General features: G+C 51.0%; 1 protein-coding gene and 1 long non-coding RNA gene across 2 annotated transcripts in view; one reads left to right on the forward strand and one right to left on the reverse strand.

Annotated features, from left to right (window-relative positions):
• Positions 1–12,596, reverse strand: part of ZCCHC14 (zinc finger CCHC-type containing 14) — a 56,239-nt gene extending 43,643 nt beyond the window's left edge. The window contains 2 exon segments of the mRNA XM_032464517.1: positions 11,533–12,095; positions 12,545–12,596. Of these exon segments, the coding sequence (XP_032320408.1) occupies positions 11,533–12,084 (552 nt within the window). The 5' untranslated portion in view covers positions 12,085–12,095; positions 12,545–12,596.
• A 1,639-nt stretch (positions 12,597–14,235) lies between these two features.
• LOC116658780 lies at positions 14,236–20,807 on the forward strand. Its single transcript, XR_004314083.1, has 3 exons — positions 14,236–14,583; positions 16,217–16,402; positions 20,244–20,807. It is a non-coding gene; the product is annotated as an uncharacterized LOC116658780 (long non-coding RNA).
• The last annotated feature ends 278 nt before the right edge of the window (positions 20,808–21,085 follow it).

Below are 21,085 nucleotides of genomic sequence, written 5' to 3' on the forward strand. Positions count from 1 at the left end.
TAGCCAGCACGGGGGGCGGTAACTGCAGGGCCCCACACGTCCATGCCAACCCCAGCCAGGCAGACCCGTAGATTGCAGGAGCCCCAGACCAGCCAGCACGGGGGGCGGTAACTGCAGGGTCCCACACGTCCACGCCAACCCCAGCCAGGCGGACCCGGAGATCGCAGGAGCCCCAGACCAGCCAGCACGGGGGGCAGTAACTGCAGGGCCCCACACGTCCACGCCAACCCCAGCCAGGCAGACCCGGAGATCGCAGGAGCCCCAGACCAGCCAGCACGGGGGGCGGTAACTGCAGGGCCCCACACGTCCATGCCAACCCCAGCCAGGCAGACCCGTAGATCGCAGGAGCCCCAGACCAGCCAGCACGGGGGGCGGTAACTGCAGGGCCCCACACGTCCACGCCAACCCGAGCCAGGCAGACCTGGAGATTGCAGGAGCCCTAGACCAGCCGCCAGACAGTGCAGGAAGGCAAGCCCCCACGACAATGTTCTACCACCTGCTGAAATGAACTAGTTCCGGAATGGAGGGAACTAGTCAATGGTGGGGAAAAGCAGAAGGGAAAAAAAAGAAAGGAAAAGGTGGGAGGTAGCCGTGGGAGTGGCTGTTGGTGAAGGCGGGGACTGACCAGAAACAGGCAGAGGCAATTTTCTGGGGTGACAGTAATGTTCTCCATCCTGGTAGGGGTTTGCTCACACAGGTTCATGCATTCACTGAAACTCAACTGCGAAGTGAAGGAAAAAAACAAACACTCAAATGATACACTTATAATGTGTATGTTTCACTAAATGCAAGTCGTACTTTTAAACTGAGCTATACATCCTGGGGTGCATTACTGAGGACTGATTACCAACTAAAGGTTACTGATGAAGAAAAAGGCACCGCCAGGGGCGGGGCGGTTGGGAGAAGAGTCACATTTCAGGGACAGAGGCTCCAACAGCAGCCAGAGCAGCCCAGAGCTGGCTGGGCGCCAAAGCTACCCAGCGCCAGCAATGGCCACTTCCTCCCACCCAGGCCACAGAGCTTGAGCCTCCTTTTCCTTCTGTTTCATACTCTGCAGGTTCTTCCTCTCACTTTTAATGAAGAGGTAAAAAATAAAATAAAAATTAAAAAAGCCACTCACTGTCTTAATCCCTCTGTGTCTCTTTTCTCACCACTAAAAGGGGACAGAATAGACCCCAGCTCACCAGTGGTGAGGAAGACTGGGCGCACATGGGAGCCCCGAGGAGTGAGCCCCGTGTGTGGCCATGGGGGCATGAGTGGTCAGTGGCCTCACCCTTTGCTGATGACCCGTCCTCTACTCCTCTCCCCAGTAACAGTTCCTGGGAGGAAAAAATCATTCTGACTTGTCAATCAAGCTCCCCAACAAAAATACTAACAGTCTTTAAAATAAAGGAAAAACCCGCACAAATAAGTGTTTTCAGAAAAATATGACCCTGCAAAGTACCCACGTGAGAAAGACACTGTCAGGAAGCTGGAGTCAGCAGGAAGCGCGGAGTTCCAAGCAGGATCTGAATACTCACCTATGTGCAGGTGGCACACCCACCAGCGCTTCCCACACAGCCTCAATACCCGACACTTGCAAAGTATCTCATTAATTTACTTTTATATAGTTTGGTTGTTAGCGTTATTCCCAACCTTATAAAATTTTATTAAAATGCCCAGAAGTGATAGGAGAAGGGCCTTTTTCTCTTCTCCATAAATTAATTCTCTTCTTTTTCCAAACAGTTATTTTTCTCCAGTCTAGACTATGTTTCTAGTAGTGCCTATATATACATGCTTTAATTAGATTCGCTGTGAATCAGAAAACTGAGGATTTAATTTCTTTCTAGTACTTCTATTGCAGTTCTTATGTGAAAGTCCTAAATAATCAGGAAATGCTATAATGCCAGCTCCTTACAATGACTCTGATGTCCATGGTCAAAGCGTAAAAGAAACAAACTGAAACCTGGGATGAGAAGCAGTAGCTCAGCCTACGGCCATCCTGCAGCACACTGACACACCCAGGCTCACCACGACTCACCGCTGTGCAAGCCTGAAGGAATGCAATCAAACAGTCTTACTTTCTGAGTTACAAACGGCACTCTGAGGTGCACAGATCCCCTGGTGGCAGGCTCACCGGAGCCTCAGAAGACCACTCGCTCTGTCCCCAGCTCTGTGTCCTGTCCACATAAATTTGGTTTTGCCCTGGGGTAATATAAAGCCAAACCATCAGGTTCAAAGAGTTTTTCCCAGTGGAAGCTTTTGCATGCCAGCTTTTGAAAAATTAGAAAGTAGGGTGCAGATGTTAAAATTCACTAGATTCTACAGCTATGTAATGCTTGAGAAGCAGCCACAGGATAAAGGCAATCAAGGAAGAGTGGGAGTTGGTGACAGATATGACTAATAGGGTCACAGAGGAAAACAGCACTAGATGTTTCCACTGGGGTGGCCTTTCCCAGACCCCAACACGTCCCTTCCACTGGGTTTTCACAGGTGCTCAGGACATAGCCTCTGTGAGGTAGCAGGGACCACTAGCCTCTGGGATTGTAAGAGAAAGGCACAGCCTCTGCCGTCCACTAGGTCGAAGTCTGGTGATGGACATGTAAGCAAACCTATTATGTAACACAGTACAGTGAGGTCTAGGACAGAAGGAGCCAGCAGAAGGCTTAGCATGTGTGAGCCAAAAAGTAGGGGCTGGGGCACCCCAGGTAGCAGGTGTCCCACCTGAGAGAGCAGCATCTGCAGAGGCTCAGGGGACGAGGGGACACAGCGCGCATGAGGTACTGAGGGGTCGGGCCACGGGCAGACCACGAGGGATGTGGCACACCATGCTGAGGACGGCACACCAGAACACAGTCCCACGGGCACCCTACCAGGACCATTCCTGTGACACCTCGGGAGCTGCTGTTAGAGGCTGCGGGTGGGGCCAGGGAAACTACGGGTGTCACTGGAGATTGGACCCAGGTCAAGGTCAGAACTTGAACATGTCACTGTTCTTTCTAAAAAGAGTTAAGGTACCAAAGTGTCTGTTATAAACTGATTTTAATACAAGAGAGTAGTTATAAAGTTGTCTCCTGCAGAACAGCAGAACTTAAAACAATGACATCAGTTAATTCTAGAAGGCGATCGTCACTCGCTTGCATTCCAGCCTGTTTCCTGACTTGGGATGGAGAGGAGGGAGTGTGGCTAGCGCTGTGCTTGTTACCAGAAGACTATTTTAATCTACGCCCTGACTCCCTGGTAAATCACCCTAAGTCCACTTACAAAGAAATGCTCCACATACATGACCATCAGGCCGAGTGTGGCAGGGAGAGGGCAGGGGGCCGATAGACAGGAACAACGTGGAGCTGGCCGTGTGGCCAGAGAACAAACCTGTGAAGGTGTTTAGGACCTGATAACCAGCTGGCTGGAGGAATAGGAAAGACAGCAGACTGTGTAAAAGGCATGGGCTTCTGGCTAGAGGGGAAGGACAAGGATGGGAAGAGAGAAACTTGCCTCTGGATATGCTCAGTTCCCTGGGACCCTCAGCTGTAGCTCAGTCCCAGGTGCTTAGAGATTTTGGGTTCATCAGCAAGAGTGGCAAAATCACAGCCGAAAATATCACAAATTATAAAGTAACAAGGGAAGAGAAAGGAGGAGAGAAGTCTGAGGAATGCCATCATCAAAAGGGCAGGAAAGCAGGAGAGAAACAGAAAACATTCAGAGAAGCAGGAGAAAATCAGCGGTGCCAGAGAAACAGCGGAGAGGGCGCGCGGTCCTCCGGCTGAGTGGGCCACGCTCAGACCCTGCACCCGGGGCCTTAGCACCACCCCCTGGGAAATTCCCCTGTGCAGGGAACCCAAGAACAAACGAGAGATAAGGAAGATAAGGGCTGAAAAGTCTCCACTGAATCTAGCAAGTAAGAGTCATCCAGATAAAGTTGTCAGTGAAAGATAACAGTCTAGAAGTAAACCCCAACATGTGCAGGAGATGCGGCACAGGGTAACAAAGGGTCTTTCAAATCTGAGAGGAATAAGGTGGATTATTCAACAAACGGCACTGGGACAGATGAGGTTGCCTCATCTGGAAAATGTAAGACTAGCTTTGTACCTTATACCAAATAAATTCCAGATGTATCTGTTAAATGTACAATGAGAAACCAAACAAGTTTTGCACCAGACAACACCACAAGGAATGGCTATAACGTGTAAAGCATGATGTGTGTATGAGCATAATGTATATATGCACGTGTGTAAGTACGATACATGATAGGTAACACATTTCTAATTATAACACAACACCCAGAAGCCACACGAGACTGAGAAAAATGACATTGAAAAAAATAAAGTCAAAAAGCAAGGGGAAAAAAACAAAACCTGGAAAGTAAATACCTGCAACTTCTACTAAAGAGACGAAAGGACAATTTCCTTGAAACTTAAAGAGCTCCTAAAAACAGCAAGGAAAAGGTCAACAACCCACCAGAATACGGAGAACTCAACAAAGCCAAACAGAACGGGTCAACTGAAAACAGGTTCAACCTCATGGGTCGGAGGGCTGCACCTCTCGCTGAGCGCTGTTTCCCACCAGAGTGCACGTGGCTGTCGGCGCTGTGCTGACCCCAGAGGTGAATGTACACACTGGTGCCCACACTCACCGTGGGGACCCCAAACGGAGAAGCCTGGCAATCCCCCAAATAATTACAGCAGCGCAGACCCTCTGACCCACCACCAACTCCTCATCCAGGTTTCCACTCTGCAGACACACTTAACCAAAATGTGAAAGGCCACCCGTGTGGTGCACCACATGCAGGTGACACATACACAGTGTGGAAGTGACAGGGTTGTATGTAACAGGAAGATGGGAACAACGTGTCCATCAACAGACACACAGGGCAGCCACAGAGTGAAGAGGCTTTGTGGACCGATGCTCATCTAGGAAGACGCGAGGACGAGCCCAGAGGGGCAGACCTGTGAGACACCAGCTACCCGCGGCAGTAATAGTCTCTCTGGGAGGTTCCACAAGGAACAGACTGGGGAACGGAACTGCACGGGTTCTAGAGTTAAAAACCTTGCTTTTTAAATGTGAAATAAAAGGCTCAATACCCAGGTAAAGGAACAGAATGTCGTCAGAAACTTGAAACGTCCTGTGTGTCCTTCCGACTACCTGGGGATGGGGGGGCCGGTCCTTGAATATCCTTTTTTAGCCTTTCAATTTTTCTACCTCTCATTATCTATTAAATTTTTTTTCATGTAAAAGATTACTGAGTTCCCATTTAAAAAAAAACTGTTTTAGTTGAACAGCTTGAGGGCAAAAGCTGGTTCCCGGAGGCTGGCTGTGTCCTGCATCGTTTGGGGGAGGCATGTGTGCAGAACTGCAGGGACGGGAGCTCCCATGGGTATCTGATTTGTGCATGTGATGTCTTAGAAGGGTGTGTGAGTCTGCATGTCTACACGCACTACAAAGTCAGAAGGATACACAACAAAGTGATGAAAACGGACTCTCCCTGGAAAGCAGGCATGGCTGCTATGGGGAGGAACCAAGACTGGAGTGGATGACAGGGGGGACACGGAGGGGTGAGGATCTTGTTTCCACCAGTGCTAATGGGCCAAGTGGGAAACAGCAGAGGTCAGAGGTTGGCATGGGGGAGGTGGGGAGGGCAGGAAGTGGCAAAGTTCAGGCATGTGACCTAACAATGTCCCTGAGGGAAAAGAAAGATGTGACCAGAACAGAAGTAGAGTGACTGCCTGGGACAGAAAGGAAACCTCTGTCCCGAAACAGGAGAAGAGAGATCAGGGACAGGACGAGTGCAGTAAGACATCTCAAGGACTAGCGATTTTCCTACGTACCAGCAAACATCCGCCCCAAACCCCACACACCCCTCCCAAGCAAGTCAGCGAGTAAAAAGCGTCCTGACGTCCCTAGAGCGCGCGGCCTGCGTAGCCCTCTGGTGATTCTGGGCCAGGCGTTCGGGGACAGCGTCTTCTGCCCCATCCTGACGCCCTGGTCAGAGACTGCACTGCAGACAGCTGCTAGAGATCAATTACTTGAAAGATACTGTCTGCCCTTATCTTCTCTTCACTCTAAATAACTTCAGGCCTTTTAACCCAGAACAAAACAAACTGCTTAAGAATTAACCAAATTAATAATCCTCGATTATTGCTTTTTACTTTTGATAGGAAATGTTTCTATAAGGTGTTAGGTCTTACAGGGCAGCCATAAAATAGAGTGGCTATTATAAATAGTGAGCCAGAGGCAAAATATCCATAGAGACTAGAGAAAAACTACCCTGTTGAAACTAATTTCTAAACTGTGCATGTCAAAGCTAAAGTCCAAAATCAGAAACCTTCAGTAAACTGTAAACTAATTAGCGAATTTGTGGCAACAGTTCTTACTAAAACTAATGGGAGAAGTAGTGTTCTGAGTGGGGGTTTCTCAGGAAAAAAAAAAAAGACACCCAAAGGATCTTTTTCGAAAATCTAATCCACGTAAGGCAGGAAAAAAAAAAAAGAATACGTACGTAGAAACTATTTTTACTAGACAGAATAAAAGTTTTCTTCTGACTTACCAACAGTCTCTAAGGAAGTCAGCAGTCACCAATTTAGCAAACAAAGTGTACCAGCATGGGTCCCTTCTCCTAGCTTCCTATGAAGTTGTAAAACTGATGAAAATTTGTTGACAACCCAAAATGTCCTCAATCCAAAAGGAAGGTAAATACAGCACACAGGACTGAGGAGAAAATGGGTAAACTAAAGCCTAAGAGATAAACTTCAGAACCTGCAGAAACGAGGCTAATGCTGGTGTCTCTGCAATATGATCTAACTTCCATCAGCAGCACAACCACATTGCTCATTATACCCTAATATGACATAAAACTGCCCGTTTCTACAACCACACTCCAGAACACAATATGGACTAGGAGTACAAATGTACGAGTTGAGTAAAGCAAATGTGAACTAGCTCACAGGAAAGAAAATAGCCTCAATTTAACCTGAGGGCAAAGGACAGTAATTAAAGTGCCACACAATCCAAGCTGTCATACAGAACACCAGCAGTACTGCGACTCCAAGAGGATGTGACTGGGCTTCCATTTTCAATGACCACATCAGCAACAGCAAAGCAATTAAAGCTGCACCTCAGGATGTCTCAATTCCTATATCATGAACCTCACTATAAAAAGAGGAGTCCTTGGGGCCTATAAAAGCTGGCAAAGGAAAAAAAAATCCAGTCTGTTTCAGGATAGCCTCCGCTGCAGCGTAATGAAGGAAGCCAGGCTTGCTCAGAGGCCGGCGGTCAGGCCTCAGCTGCCGAACAAGTGCTAACAGCGGGGCCGTGAGGCTCCTCCTTTGCCCGTGAGCGGGAACAACAGCTGCTCCCAAGTCCCTTCTGGCAGAATGCTGGACTTTCAGCTGCGACAGGCCAAGTTACAGTTAAAGGAGAAACCGGAAGAAGCCATTTATACCTCACCTGACAAACTTCCCAACTCTCACCTCTGAACTGCAATGATTTCCAACAGCTTACAAAAACGAGGAGATGAAGCAAGCTGTTCCTTGCCTCAGGCAAGAGATTACGAGCATCTGCCTGCACCCCAAGTTCCTCCAGTGCTTACCCGGAGCACCCCCGATGGAGTTCCTTCCAGACCCTGCCAGAGGACACGCACCCAAAGGAAGACCGCTCTCCACCACACTCCTGCTCTAGCATTTTAAAAACACGGTTTCAGCACTCCCTTAAAAACCACCCTCATGACCCCTATCATGAGGGTTCTGAAACACCAAGGCAGGAGGGGCTGCACTGTAAGCCCCCACTGTCTCCTCTGCAGTTCCTCTGGGAGGCCAGGGAACGACCTGCAGGGCACTGCCATGATGTCCAGCAATCCGCCAGGTGCACTCTGACCATGAGAACCGGGTCCCGCAGGACAGCTGTGCGTTGCGACACTCCAAAGATGACTGGGTAAATATTGGGTATAAGACAGCAGCCTCCTAGCCACGAAGGAAAGAAGCCTAGAAAGAAGCACCTCAAACTACCCAAATGTCCATCAACTGATGGATGGACAAACAGAATGGGGTACAGCCACATAACGGAATATTACTCAACCTAAAAGGCGTGAAGGGCCGACGCAGCTCCAACAGGAGCGAGACTTGAGAACAGTGCACTGAGTGGAGCAGCCAACACCAAAGGCCAGGGAGTGTGTGATCCCATTTACGTGGAATGTCCCCAACAGGCAAACCCACTGACAGAAAGCAGACCAGTGCCTGTCAGGGCTGGGCGAGGGGGAATGGAAGTGACAGTTCCTTTCAGGGGCTGATGACAATGTTCTGGAACTAGACAGCGGTGAGGGGGTGCACAACTCTGTGAATGCACCGAAAACCACTGAATTATACACTTTAGAGGGGCAAATTTTACAATATGTGAATTGAATCTCAATAAAGCAGCTACTTAAAAAAGCAAGTATATACCACAGCACTTTATCACTTACACAGATAAAAGACTACCAAGGATAAATTTAAACTTTTCCCAAAACTATGGCTTTATATTTAAACAAAATGGAAAGAAAGAAGTAGTGTAAGTCCAAACCAACCATCATGACTAGTTCGTACCGCACACACACAGTACCTGCTGGCTGCCGAGCACAGGAAAGCTACCGCACTTTACTGCCATGAACACCATCAGTTTTACTGCTATGAACACTTTCCTTTCTAAAAGTAAAAATGTCTATTTTATATTCCTCACACTTTTAAACCTCTTTTCCAAGTCCTCCGACCAATAAGCATTTTAAACTAACACAGTGAAACAATTGCAAATAATGACTGTATCAGAAACTTTAGTTAAAAGAAGTATCTCTTTAAATAGAATGAAAAACATGGAACAATCAACATCCTCATCTCTAAAAGGATAAACAAAGTCTCAGCTCCGAGAGTTCAAAACAAAACATAACATCTTACAGAAGAAATGCAAACAGAGCTTTACCGGGACTTTTCCAGGATCGCACTACACGTCAGATCTAAAGAGATACTAAAAAGCTGCCGACATCAAGCAGCAAAGGATGTATCAGTGTCAGGCCTTAACTTGAAAACGGTAAAGGAACAGAAAATTAAATAAATGTGAGTGAAGTTACTTTAGCAGTGACACGGGGGATGTTCTAAGTAAAACTAGACATATGACTGTTTTTGAAATACAGAAGCAAGGGTTACTCACTATAATCTCATTATTAAAGATCAAGCAGAATTCTCCAATTTCCTACAGATGAACAAAAAAAATTGTCAGCTCCAGGTAACTATGTATTCAAAAATCTACTTAGAAAATATCACCACTCTGAGATGTAAGTATTTCACTCCATAACAATGTGCCTTGCTTAAGTCAGGGCTGCTCCATAAAAAACCAGAGAGAACAGGGCGGAGCAGGAAGTACTCACTTCACGTCTGCAGGCACTTCACACGTGACCTCATGTTACCCTTCACACACGCCTGTGAGGCAGGTAACCTACCTTCTACTCCAAAAGCGAAGCCCCGCGAGGAGAGGATTCTGGCCAAGGTCACAAAGCTGGTCAATTCTGTGCCCACACCAGCAGAGGTGGGGCAGATTAAGACCCTGCATCTCATCAAAGGGACTTCTGGCTTGACAAAAAGGCTCTCTCATAAAAGATATTTTTGTTCTAGCTTTAGCTCACTGCCCTGCCAAAATAATTGCCATCTTCTGCTTTTACAAAGTGATGCGTCTGCATACACAAAAGAATCCCCTTCAAGGGCTGAACACAACCAGCGTCACAGCCACAGACATTATCAGTGTTAGTAATGCTAGCAGAAGGCTGAAAGCGCACGCAACCAGCCCCAGGGACTGAAGGTGCCAGGGACTGGCACCTCAAAGCCTCCTGAGCTCCCTAAGGACAATCACATTTCATAGGACCCTGTCTTCCCCTGGTTGTAGCTGCAAGAACATTTTTCTGCCCAATGCACAGATCTAGAGTGAGATCTGAACACACAAGAAAGAAAACCACAGACTCAGAGGTTAGTCACCAGAAAGATATGACAGAGATTAAAACCACTGTGGGTACTCCAGTCACCTCTTACAGGAAGGCATTAAAAGAGAAAAGCCACAGGTCCACGGCTGAAAGACAGCCTGAAAACCGCCACTCGCAAACCAGACAGTATCAAAGGTTTCCTCTCAGAGAGCTCAGGCACTGTCAAGGGCACTGAGACCACTGGTCCGACTGCCCATCTTTCACTTCCCAGAGAAAGTCGGTTTTAATCCAAGTACACACACCACACGTGGTCAAAGAAAAATCCTTTTCTGGGTCCCAGGGGACTGTTAAAAATAAGTTTGAGCCCCAAACACTTTGTGTTTACATAGCTTTGAAACATTCAGACAAAAGTTCACATTTCTAAGTGAATACCCACTATGCCCTTCCTGTTTAATCTGGAGACAGGAGAGCCTTAATCCTAGTCCGACTCCAAATCAGCCTGGGATTTGTTTCTACAAAGGCAGGCAGGTCACGGAGAAGTAACTGTTTCACATGCACAGAACGCTCCAAACCTGTCTTCCTGTCTGTTACAGTAGGCTTGCTCTTACACACACAGACACACACGTACACACATACACAGTATAAACACAGATATACACACACGTTTAAAAATACACACACATTCTCTACACATACGTGTACACACTTACATATACACACAACGCACACATGATGCACACGTGTACTCATGTACACACAGTGATACACGGGCACACGGCGGCCTGCGGCTCACCCCGACCCTAAGCTCCTCCAGGGGACACCTGCCTCACTCCGCGCAAATGGACACACAGGCCCTGGGGGCCCCAGCACCGCACCGCGCGGGTCTCCTAAGGCTCCAGCGCCTTCTAATCTCCATCTCACCAGCGGCTTCCTTTCCTGATAATAAACACCAGATTTGGAGAAACCAAGGCGACACAATGTGTAACGGTTATCTGTCGCCCAAGAGCCAGATTAAGGGGACAAAGGCCTTATCGCGCTTTCAGCGGAAGAACTGTACCAAAGGCTCGGACGGGCCGCGAACTCTGCCCGGGGTGTTCTTTCCCCAACCGCGGAGCCCCCTCCCCTGGGTCCGACCTAGGCGGTTGTGACGCCGCCGAAGGGGCATGGGGGAGCTGGGCGAGGTCTTGGGGTGCGGGTTTGGGGGTGTGAGGTGGGGACAGGGGGCTGAGGTGAGGGTGGGGTTTGAGGTGCAGGGTGAACTGCGGAATGGAGGGTTGGGGTGCGAGTGGGGGCCTGTAGTGGGAGATCGAGGTGATGAGGAGATACCTGGCTGCGCAGGATGGAAGCTTCTGGTGCGGGTAGGGGTTTGCGGTGGCTTGGGGTGCCACTGGGGGCTTGGGGTGGAAGGTGTGAACGCTGGGGTTGAGGTAAGGCTTTGGGGTGGAGACTTGGGGTGCGGTCAGGGCTTGGGGCCTGGAGTGAAAGCCTGGGGTGCGAGTAGGGGCCTGGGGCACGGATCCGTGCTTCAGGCCTGGATTGAAAGCTTGGGGTGCGGGTAGAGTCTGGGGGCGCCGGTCGGGGTGGGGCCCGGAGAGAAAGCTTGGGACGCGGGCACGCACCTTGTGGCAGGCCGGGCAGGTGGGCAGCGCGCTCTTGCCCCCCGGGCCCCCGCCGCCGCTCAGGCTGCTCTGGATCTGCGTGAGCTCCTGGCGCAGCACCTGCTTCTGGTGGAAGCTGAAGGCCGGGTGGTTGGAGGCCATGGTGAAGAGCAGCAGGAACTCATCGCCCGTGCGGCCCTCGTTGAGCTGCAGCCCGTAGTTGTGGATGATGGAGTCGATGTGCGTGAGCGTGCGGTAGAGCACGCCCGCCGCCTCGCGCTGCTCCGAGCCCAGCAGCGCCAGCGACACTAGCAGCTTGCTGCGCACCACCTCGTCCGTCAGGTTGGTGAGGCTGCCCAGGTCGGCTGGGTTGTTGGCCTTGATCTCCGAGTCGCGCAGCGAGTGGTAGTCCTTGCGGGCCAGGTCCTCGAGGCACGAGCCGAGGAAGCGCAGCTCGAGCGGGATGCACAGGTCCAGCAGGCCGCACAAGAACTCCACGCGCTGCGGCGACGGCAGCTCCGAGAACCAGCGGTACACGCCGTCCCTCTGCAGCGGGCAGCGCTTCTCCACCATGCTGCCGCCAGAGAGAAGAAAAGAGGCGAGAAGGGGGGAAGAAAAAAGAGGAAGGGGTAGGGGAAGGGGGAGAGGGGGAGAGGGAGGGGGAGACGCGGAGGGGAAGGGAGAGGGACGAGGGCGGAAGAGCAAGAAGAGAGGACGAGAGGGACGGAGGCGGCAGGGGAAGGGGGGAGAGAGGCGCGGGCGAGACCAAGCGGGGCCGGCGGCGGGCGCGCGCGGGGAGCTGGGGGGCCCGGGGGGCCGGGGGCGGCCGGGGGCGGCGAGCGGCCTCGGGCCCCAGCTCACGGGCGGGCTCCTGGCCGCGCCCGTCCCCGGCGGCGGCCGGTGCGCGGCGGCGGGGCGGCGGCTGCTCCTCGTCGTCGTCGTCGTCGCCCGGGAGGCGGCCGCCCCCATCTCCCCCCGCGCCGCAGGGTCTGTCACTGCGGGCCGCCCCCCGACGGAGCCGCCCGGGCCATTCCGCCACGCCGCCACGCTGGGCCGACGGCCGTTACTCGGGACGGAGGCCGCGGCGGGCTGGGGAGCGGCGCTCGGAAGCGGGCGGCGGAGGGATCTGCGCCGGCACTCGCCGCGGCCTCGCGCCTCAGCTCCCCGCGCCGCGGACGGATCCGGGCGGAGCGCCGCGTTCGTTGCTGACGGGCGCCGGGACGAGGCGCAAGTGGGCGGGGTGGCCGCCTCTCGCGACAGCCGGGCAGCCGGGCCCGCCCCGCCCCGCTGATTGGCTCGGGCTGCGCCTTCTCGGCCCGTGATTGTGCCGGGTCCCCAATCCGACTCGCCCCCGCCGTGGCCACGCCTCCCCAGGGCTGTCGATCACGTTGGAACCGCCCCGGCCCACCCGTCGGCGGCCGGCGGAGTCGATTGGCCGGCGGGCCGGACGGGCCGAAAACCCGGGGCGGAATCCTGGTTGCTTTTGTTCCCTCAGATTTGCGTGGAGCATTGTCGTAGGTGAAAGCAGGGCGTCTGGCCTTGCTGTTTTATTCCTGAGCGTCACAATAGGGAGGTAGCGGCTGTCTTCGAGAAGCTTCTGGAGCGGGGCCATCCTCATGCCGGCTCTGCCTCAGAAGCTGTGTGACCTTGGGCGAATGGCTTGGCCTCTCTGAGCCCTGGGCGCCTCTCCCAAAAATGAGGGTCATGACAGCCGCTCCCCGTGGCCCGTGAGCAGGTCGTGAGCTCACAGAGGACTGGCGCCGGTATCTGAAGCGGCTGGCCTGCCTTGGGGATGTGACGGGAACAAGTTTTGTGTGAAAACCTCGCCCAAGTGGAGCCGTTAAGTCGGCCGCCACCTTCCAGCGGGTTATTTCCTCAGCTCTGAAAACCGGGAGGATGCAAGTACACCAGCCAGGGTCAGGGAGTAGGAGGAATGCCCCGGCCCTGGGGCTTGTACTGGTACGGATTGCGGGTTGGGGACCAGCAGGGGAGAAGCTGGTGGCCCAGCCACCTCTCTGCAACTGCAGGCAGGGGTCCGCCACCTCCAGAGAAGGAAACCAAGGCCCAGGAGCAAGAAATTCATTCATCTCTTCCCTGCCCTTCCCCTGGAACCCTTCTCCTGACGTCTTGTGGTCTAGGACGGGATCTGTACCTGCATTGCTTTGGCAGCTATGTGGGGGCCTGGTGTTCACCAGGTTCTGAGTCCTGGGAGACCCCCACCAACAAAGCCTGCCCGCCCTGTGGAGCTGACAACCTGGCTCAGGGCAGTACACAATAGAGAGTGATTGAGTAAATGAATGAATTTCTTTAGGACATGGTTAAGTTACTAGAAACTTCCTAACAAGAAATTTTCCAGCCTTGGGACTTCAAAGTTGAGCAGACACTGCAGAGTCCTAGTTGGAGGAACAAGAAAAGAACTGTCTCTTTGCCCTCCACTCCTGGGGCAGAATTCCCCTGATCCACCCTGTGTTTTGGCCAGTGTGGGAAGGAGCAGGCCTTCAGGTGAAGGTCAGCGCAGCTTCACCCATGTGTTAGCAGGGTCTGTCTACCTTATTTCCCCAGTACAGACTAATTTCTACAAATAACTGTTAATCCTTATTCTCTTTGACCTCACTTTCTCAAGTGATTTCAGGGAAGTAGCCACATTCCAACATCTACCACGTGAGGAAGTGAAGAAACATGAAAATCAAAACAATTCACCTTTGCTTTCTGTTGATAAATTAACTTCCTTGGAACGGAAAGATCTAGGGACCTTATCCATGCAGAGGGTTTCCTCAAATCCAGTACAACCTGGCTGTGAAACCCCTAAGCTCTGGTGCCAAGTCTGCCTGGATTCCAGTCCAAGCTCTAGCCAGCTGTGTGACCTGGGCCATTCATTCAGCCCCTTGGAGCCTTAGTTTCCTCATCTGTTAAAGGGAGCCAGGCGCCCCGCCTCCCAGCTGGCAGCAGAGGTCAGAGAAGCTAATGGGAGCCCTGGACACCTGGGACCCTCAAGCCACAAGTAACTGGGCCAAGGTCTCCAGCTCTCAGCTGCCTTCTGGCCGCACCCACCCATGCAGTTTGCTCTGTAAGGTATGTAGTGGAGTGAAGAGTGTCCCCCAAAAGGTTGTATTCACCCAGAACCTCAGAATGTGAGTTCATTTGGAAATAGGGTCTTTGCTGGTATAATTCAGGGAAGAATCAAGAGATCCTGGACCAGAGGGGCCTAAACGAGAGTGTCCTTATAAGAGGAAAAAAAAAAAAAAAGCAGAGACTCAGGGAGGCAGATGTGAAGATGGAGGCAGAACTTTGGAGCCAAGGGATGCCTGGAGCCACCAGGAACTGGAAGAGGCAGGAAAGACCCTCCCTTGGAGCCTTCAGAGGGAGCTCAGCCCTGCCAACACCTTGACTTTGACTTTCTGGCCTCCAGAACTGTGAGAGAATGCATTTCTGTTGTGTTAAGCAGCCAAGTTTGTGGTTATTTGTTACAGCAGCCTTGGGACACTTATACGGTGTCATTTCTCCCTCAACTTCAGTCTAGCTCAGTTTAATTCATCAGGTATTAAAATCCTTGCCCTGCAGGACCAGACCCCACTAAGGGTTTGGAGCTTCTAAAGAGAATGAGATCCAGCCCCCCCCATCCCCCAGCTTTAAGGAACTGACATCTGGACCTACTGCTCTGAGACAGATGGGCCACCGGTCCCCAGGGCTTTTCACTTCCCAGGGAAACAGCCAGGGATCCCCCAGGGAGGGGGGAGGGGGGACAGTGACTCCTGGGTCTGGCCCTGAGGCTGTGGTTTTCTCCCTATTCCTACTCTCTCTCCTACCCAGGACTCCTTCCCTAAAGCAGCCTCCAGCCCTGGGCGATTTTGAGCCTCTCACTTTCCCCCTCTCTGCAAAAAGTGACCACTGGCATTCAGTGGGACTTGCACATTTCTCCACTGTCTACAAAGTGGAGGGGCTACGGGCCCATGGTTGGGGATTAGCGGGGAGCTACAGGTAACAGGGAGGTGGGGCCATGTGTTCAGCAAGGAGTGATTCCCCATATAGGGGTGAGCAGGACGGCAAGTTCAGGCCATACCTGCTACATGCCTAACTCAGGGTCGGGGGTGACAGTGCAGTGGGCCCTGCCCTCAGGGAGCCCACGGTCTAGGGTAGGGCTACATGTCTGTCTGCATTTTCCATGGAGCTGGAATAAAGCTAAATTAATATTATTTTTGTGAAGGAAATTTGGAGTTCACCCCAAATTCCCCAAATGATTTTAGAATTATTTGTTGTAGTTCTGTGGAAAATGTCCTGGGTAATTTGATAGGCAAACAAATGATTTTGCGATGAAGATAAGATGTGCCTGGGATGACTTTTTGCGTCTGAATTAGTGATGCTGACTAATCACTGCAGTAGACAGGGTCCAGGCTGAGACAAGAGATCAGCCACCTGGACTCCAGTGCAGCGGTCCCCCTCGCCCCTCGCCGCACCTCAAGCCCTGCTTCTTCTCTCTCGTTTAGAATCTGGCCAGGGAGGAAGCGCCTGGAGGCCAGGTTGTGGTTAGGAAAAAGAAAACAATTATGATTGAGACTCTGATTAAGACAAGGGTGCCTTAAACAGTCAGGGCTGGAGGTATGCATGCCTGCTCTGTGCATGGACCCACCAGTGATTTCCCCTGGGGCATGTCGCCGGGGTGTGTGTGTGTGTGTGGTCTCCATTTCAATGTTTTCATTTGTCCTAGGTCCTGCCTTCCTGTGACTGAGAAAGCAAAGGGACCCCTAACGTGCGGGCCTTAAGAAGCGGGCCCCTATCCCTGCTGCAGGGTCCTGGCTTGTGCCTCGGCTCCCGATAGCCTTGTGGGACGGCCTCCACCCAGTGACACTGGTCCTGACAGTGCTGTCACTGCCCCACCTTGCAGATGCTGACGGTCAGTTGTGGGCCTGGGGGCGTGCTGTTCATACATGTTGGAACTAAATTCTGACCTAAGTCAATTGCCCAGACTCTGTCCCTCAGGGAGGAAAGTGCAAAGGTGACAGGTCTGCATTCACTCTGTCTTCCAACCGGAGATTCCAAAGGTGTCTGTTGCAGGCTGGTTCTAACCAGCTGTGATGGCTGACAAGGTCCACCTAGGCTCATAAATGGCAACTGTCCCCAGCCCCGGCGGGCTCTGCTTCTGCGTGGCCACACGTGCTCCTCCAGGGCAGACCTGCTTTCCAGGGTGTCTTTGGCCTTGGGCTGTGTGCGGAGTTTCCCCAGGGGGAGTCGCCTGGGCTCTTACTTAAGAAGCAGAGTCCTCAGCCTGACCCCAGATGTTGAGTCAGACTCCCTAGGGGCGGGGCCCTGGGATCTGCACGTGGCTGCTCCCCCCGTCCCCCCGCCCTCCCCCCAGCCGCACACTGAAGTTGGACAGCTACTGTGGGGTATGGACTTCATGCTTTCAGGCTTCTTGTGTGCTTCTCTGGGTCAACAACTGCAGTGATGATCTGAGTCAAGTCTGTGTTGCAGGTCTACCATTCTGTGAGGATCCCCTAGTTTACAGGTGCAGAGACAGGCTTCAAGAGGTCCCACAGCCAATAAACCGTGGATTCTCGTTGTTAAACCCTGTCACCTTATTTCTGTTGTATATCTGCTTGTTATCCACGTCTCAACATTTCTTACAGCACAATAATGATAGCCTCTGAAAGCTAACAATTCATGGCTGCTCTCAGTTTTGTATGTTTAGGGTTTTCTGTTTGCCTTTTTACTAGGGAAGTTTCCAAACATACCCCAAAGTCAAGAGAATAGTGTATAATTCCCCACATCTCTACGGCCCGGCTCCAACAGGGATAACATGTCGCCACTCTTACTTCATCTGTTTCTCCCCAGAGTGGGAGAAATACACATATTTTCTTTCTAGAGTATTTAAAACAAGTAAATTGGGGACTATATGCTTATAACTTATTTTGTTTGATTGTGAGCTAATACCTGCTTCTTGTGAGGAGATTGTGCTTTACTGAAAAACAACATAAAAGTCAAATAAGGTCACCCCTCAATCATAACCAACATTAACGTTTTAAAATATATCTTTTTAGACACTTGTATTCATATGTGTCCGCACACACCTGTTTTTACAAAAATGGTGTATCCCATAGAAATAGGATCCTGCTCCCCATTTTGCAATCTGGTTTTTCCACCGAACAGCACTATCCCAGATGTCCACCCATATCATGGAATCTTTTCTAAATCATAGGTTTTCCAGGGCAGCCCAGATGCCTGTTGTTTGGATGTACGATGATTTATTCAACCAATCCCCTATCGTTGGGCATTCAGGTTGCTTCCGTGCTCTGCTGACTGGGTTTCAAAAGGCGGTTCTGCTTGCCCTGGACTTTGCACTTAGCTGAAGCCTGACCCGCCTCCTCTAGGTTCCACATGGGTTTCTGAGAAGTGTCAGGCAGGGGTAAAGACGGAGGCACTGGGTTGCTTCCCAGTGCCATCCCAGTATAGTCTTCACTGCTTGGTGTGCCATTTCAAGACACAAGACACACCCAGACTCGAGTGTGGGTGAAAAACACATTCCAAAGACAGATAACATATTGTTTGGGTGACAAGGGGTAGCTCTAAAATATGGAAGGTTTCTTTTTAAACAAACATACCAGAGCTCACCAAACCCAGTAGGTCCTCCTCCTTCAAAGTTAGTCACCCCGGAGAGCAGTCCTCTTACTGCAATAAAACTGTGATTGCTTGAAAATACATGATCTTTTAAAACTGTCCTCAGAGTCTGGTGTAAATGATACTTGAATGTACTGTAGGCTGGAAAGCCTTCATGCTTCAGGGTGCATTGAGATCTGGAAACAGCCTGTGCTCACCAAATAAACTGCAAACATAGAATCTGCTCTGTCTAGTTTGAGCAGAAACAGATTTATTAAATAATAACAGAGAAGTCAGAGTCTGACAGGGTCAGAGAACCAGGTGTGAACACCACTTTTGTGTCTTTTTATAAATGAATCGCCTGTTCATGTTTTTTGCCTATTTTTCTATCAGGTTTTGGGTCTTTGTTTCTGTCCATTTTTAAGAGGTTTTTTTTTTTTTTTTAGTATGTTAGGTATATTAACACTTTATCTGTGATTGATGTTGAAAATACTCTCCCAATTTGTCAATTGCCTTTGACTTTGTTTATGGTATTTTTACCTTGAAAAGGTTACTTTTTTCTTTATGTAGTTAAATTTATTCACCTCTTTTACTGCATCTGGATTTGGAATTGTGGTTAGAAAAACCTTTCCTTACACCCAGGTTATAGAAAAATTCACCCATGTTTTATGTTGTGTATATGGTTTCAGTTTTTTTGCATTTAGATCCCTGACCCATTTGGAGTTTGCTCTTATGTATAGGGTGAGTTGTTTGCTTTTTAAACCCGGTTTTATGAAATGTGTTTATTAAACCAGAGGTTGCAAATTAAAATGCTTTAAAGAGCCAGGCAGAAAGTTAATGAGCAAAGCGAAATGGTGTAATAAAATAGGGAGTGGTGAGGTCTCTGGCTAGGTAGAGATTACACCTAAAAACACACCCACACAGTGGCCCTGTGACTTTCCTGGGGCCATCAGAAACAAACGGCCACAAACCTGGTGGCTTAAAACAACAGAAGTGTATTCTCTCCCAGTTCCAGAGGCCAGAAGTTTGAAGTCAGGGTGTCGGCAGGGCTGGTTCCTTCTGAGGGCTCTGATGGAGAGTCTGTTTAGGCCTCTGTCCCAGCTTCTGGTGATGGACAGCCATCCTTGGTGTCCCTTGGCCCCTGGCCACATCACTCCAATCTCTGGCTCTGTCTTCCCGTGGCCTTCTTCCCTGTGTGTCTGTGTCCCTACTGCCTTCTTCCCGTGAGGACACCAATCCTTGGATTTAGGGCCCACCCTAATCCAGTGGGACTTCATTTAACTTGACTACATCTGCACGGACCCTGTTTCCAAACAAAGTCACGCTGATAGGCTCCAGGTAGATGTGAATTTGGGGTCACAGGAGGGCAGAGCAGAACAACCTGGAGCACATGGAGCTGCACGGAGCTGCACGCTGAGATCCCGGGGACCTCCCCCTCCCCCTGCCGCCCAGACAGCTTGTGCTGCTGTGGGATCGTCCGTGCCTAGTGACGAAGGGTCTGCTGTATTCGGAAGTTCATCAAACTTCACTCTGAGAATCGGTTTTGAAAAGCATTGCCAGCTTGTCACTTTAAAATGTTCTGAAAAAAGGAGCCAGTGGCCAGCTCTCCTAAGTCTGAACGAATAGCCAGCCTGTCCAACAGCTTATAGAAGACGGGCTTGTTCAGTGTAAATATTTGGGTTTCCCCCTGCAGGCCAGGCCTCTGTTGTGCTTTTTCCTTCAGTGTAAGGGGTGAATTCATACAAAATCTGTGCCAAAAGTGGGCCCATTTCATGCCAGAGCAGGAGAAGGGTGGTGTCTTCCCTGCCCGAGATCTAGAGCAGAGCTCTCTTTGTAGCTCTCTCCCCTGAAGACCTCCTAGGGTAGGTAGAACTTTTAAGGATGCCCCCACCACCACTCCCATGCCAGGATCCCACGTCCCTGGTTATCCAAACACAAATGCAGGTGCTGTTGTGAAGAAATTTTTGCAGATGCAAAGTCCCAGGTCAGGTGACCTTAAGAGACGGAGATTGTCTGGGTGGACCTGACCCAATCAGGTGAATCTTGTGAAAACAGAGTGTTTTCTCTGATTGGAAGCAAAAGGAGATGTCAGAGATGTTAGAAGGGTCAGAAGGAGGTAACGCCTCTTTTTTGCCTTGAAGACAGATGGAGCCACGTGGGAAGGAATGTGAGTGGCTTCCAGGGTGGAGTGTGGCCCCAGCCTCCAGCTGGCAAGGACATGGGACCCCAGACCTGCAGCTTCACGGAAGCGGACTCTGCCACAACCAAATGCATTTGGAAGCAGACATTCCTGCAGAAGAGCGCGCAGCCAGGGGACACCTGGGGTCTCACCTGGGAGACCCGAACAGAGAGCCCAGTGGAGCCTGCTCAGGTTTCTGAGCTGCGGAACCGTCAGAAGATAAATGGGTGTTATTTCCAGCCACTAAGTTTGTGGTAACTTGTGCTGCTGCAAGAGAAACAAACACGCCTCTGCTCTTGATGAAGGTCTGGGGGAGACGTGGAGACAGGATGAGGCAAGTCCATTTTTTCTGCCCATTGCACCTCCATTCCTGTGTCTGTCCACGAGGTCTAGAGAGCTCCTGGTCCCTGCACCAAATGTGAAGACCCTGGAATGAACTGGCTGTGGGTGTCCTCTGCTCTGGAAGTTGATGGAAATCAGACACGTGCCCCTCTCGTGGTCAAACAACTGCTGAAGACCCGGGAACCAGGTGAGTCTAACCACATCTATCCAGGTGTTTCATGGGTTCCTAGGACTAAGGAGTCTTGATAAAGTCCCTTAACACAGTCAATTCCCCCTTTGGGATAATGTCCCAGAAAATTATATTCCCCCCACCAAAAAAATAAAAATAAGAAAGAATAAGCAGCAAAGTGTTTTGCACGTCCCAGCTGGGTGCGCCGAGCCTCGGGCAGGGGCTGAGGGGTCGAGGCGGCAGGCGTGGGACACAGCTTACAGCAGGTGTGCAGTGGATGCTAGCAGTTGGGC

Source organism: Camelus ferus, chromosome 21, assembly GCF_009834535.1.
Source record: "Camelus ferus isolate YT-003-E chromosome 21, BCGSAC_Cfer_1.0, whole genome shotgun sequence".
NCBI classification, from domain to species: domain Eukaryota; kingdom Metazoa; phylum Chordata; class Mammalia; order Artiodactyla; family Camelidae; genus Camelus; species Camelus ferus.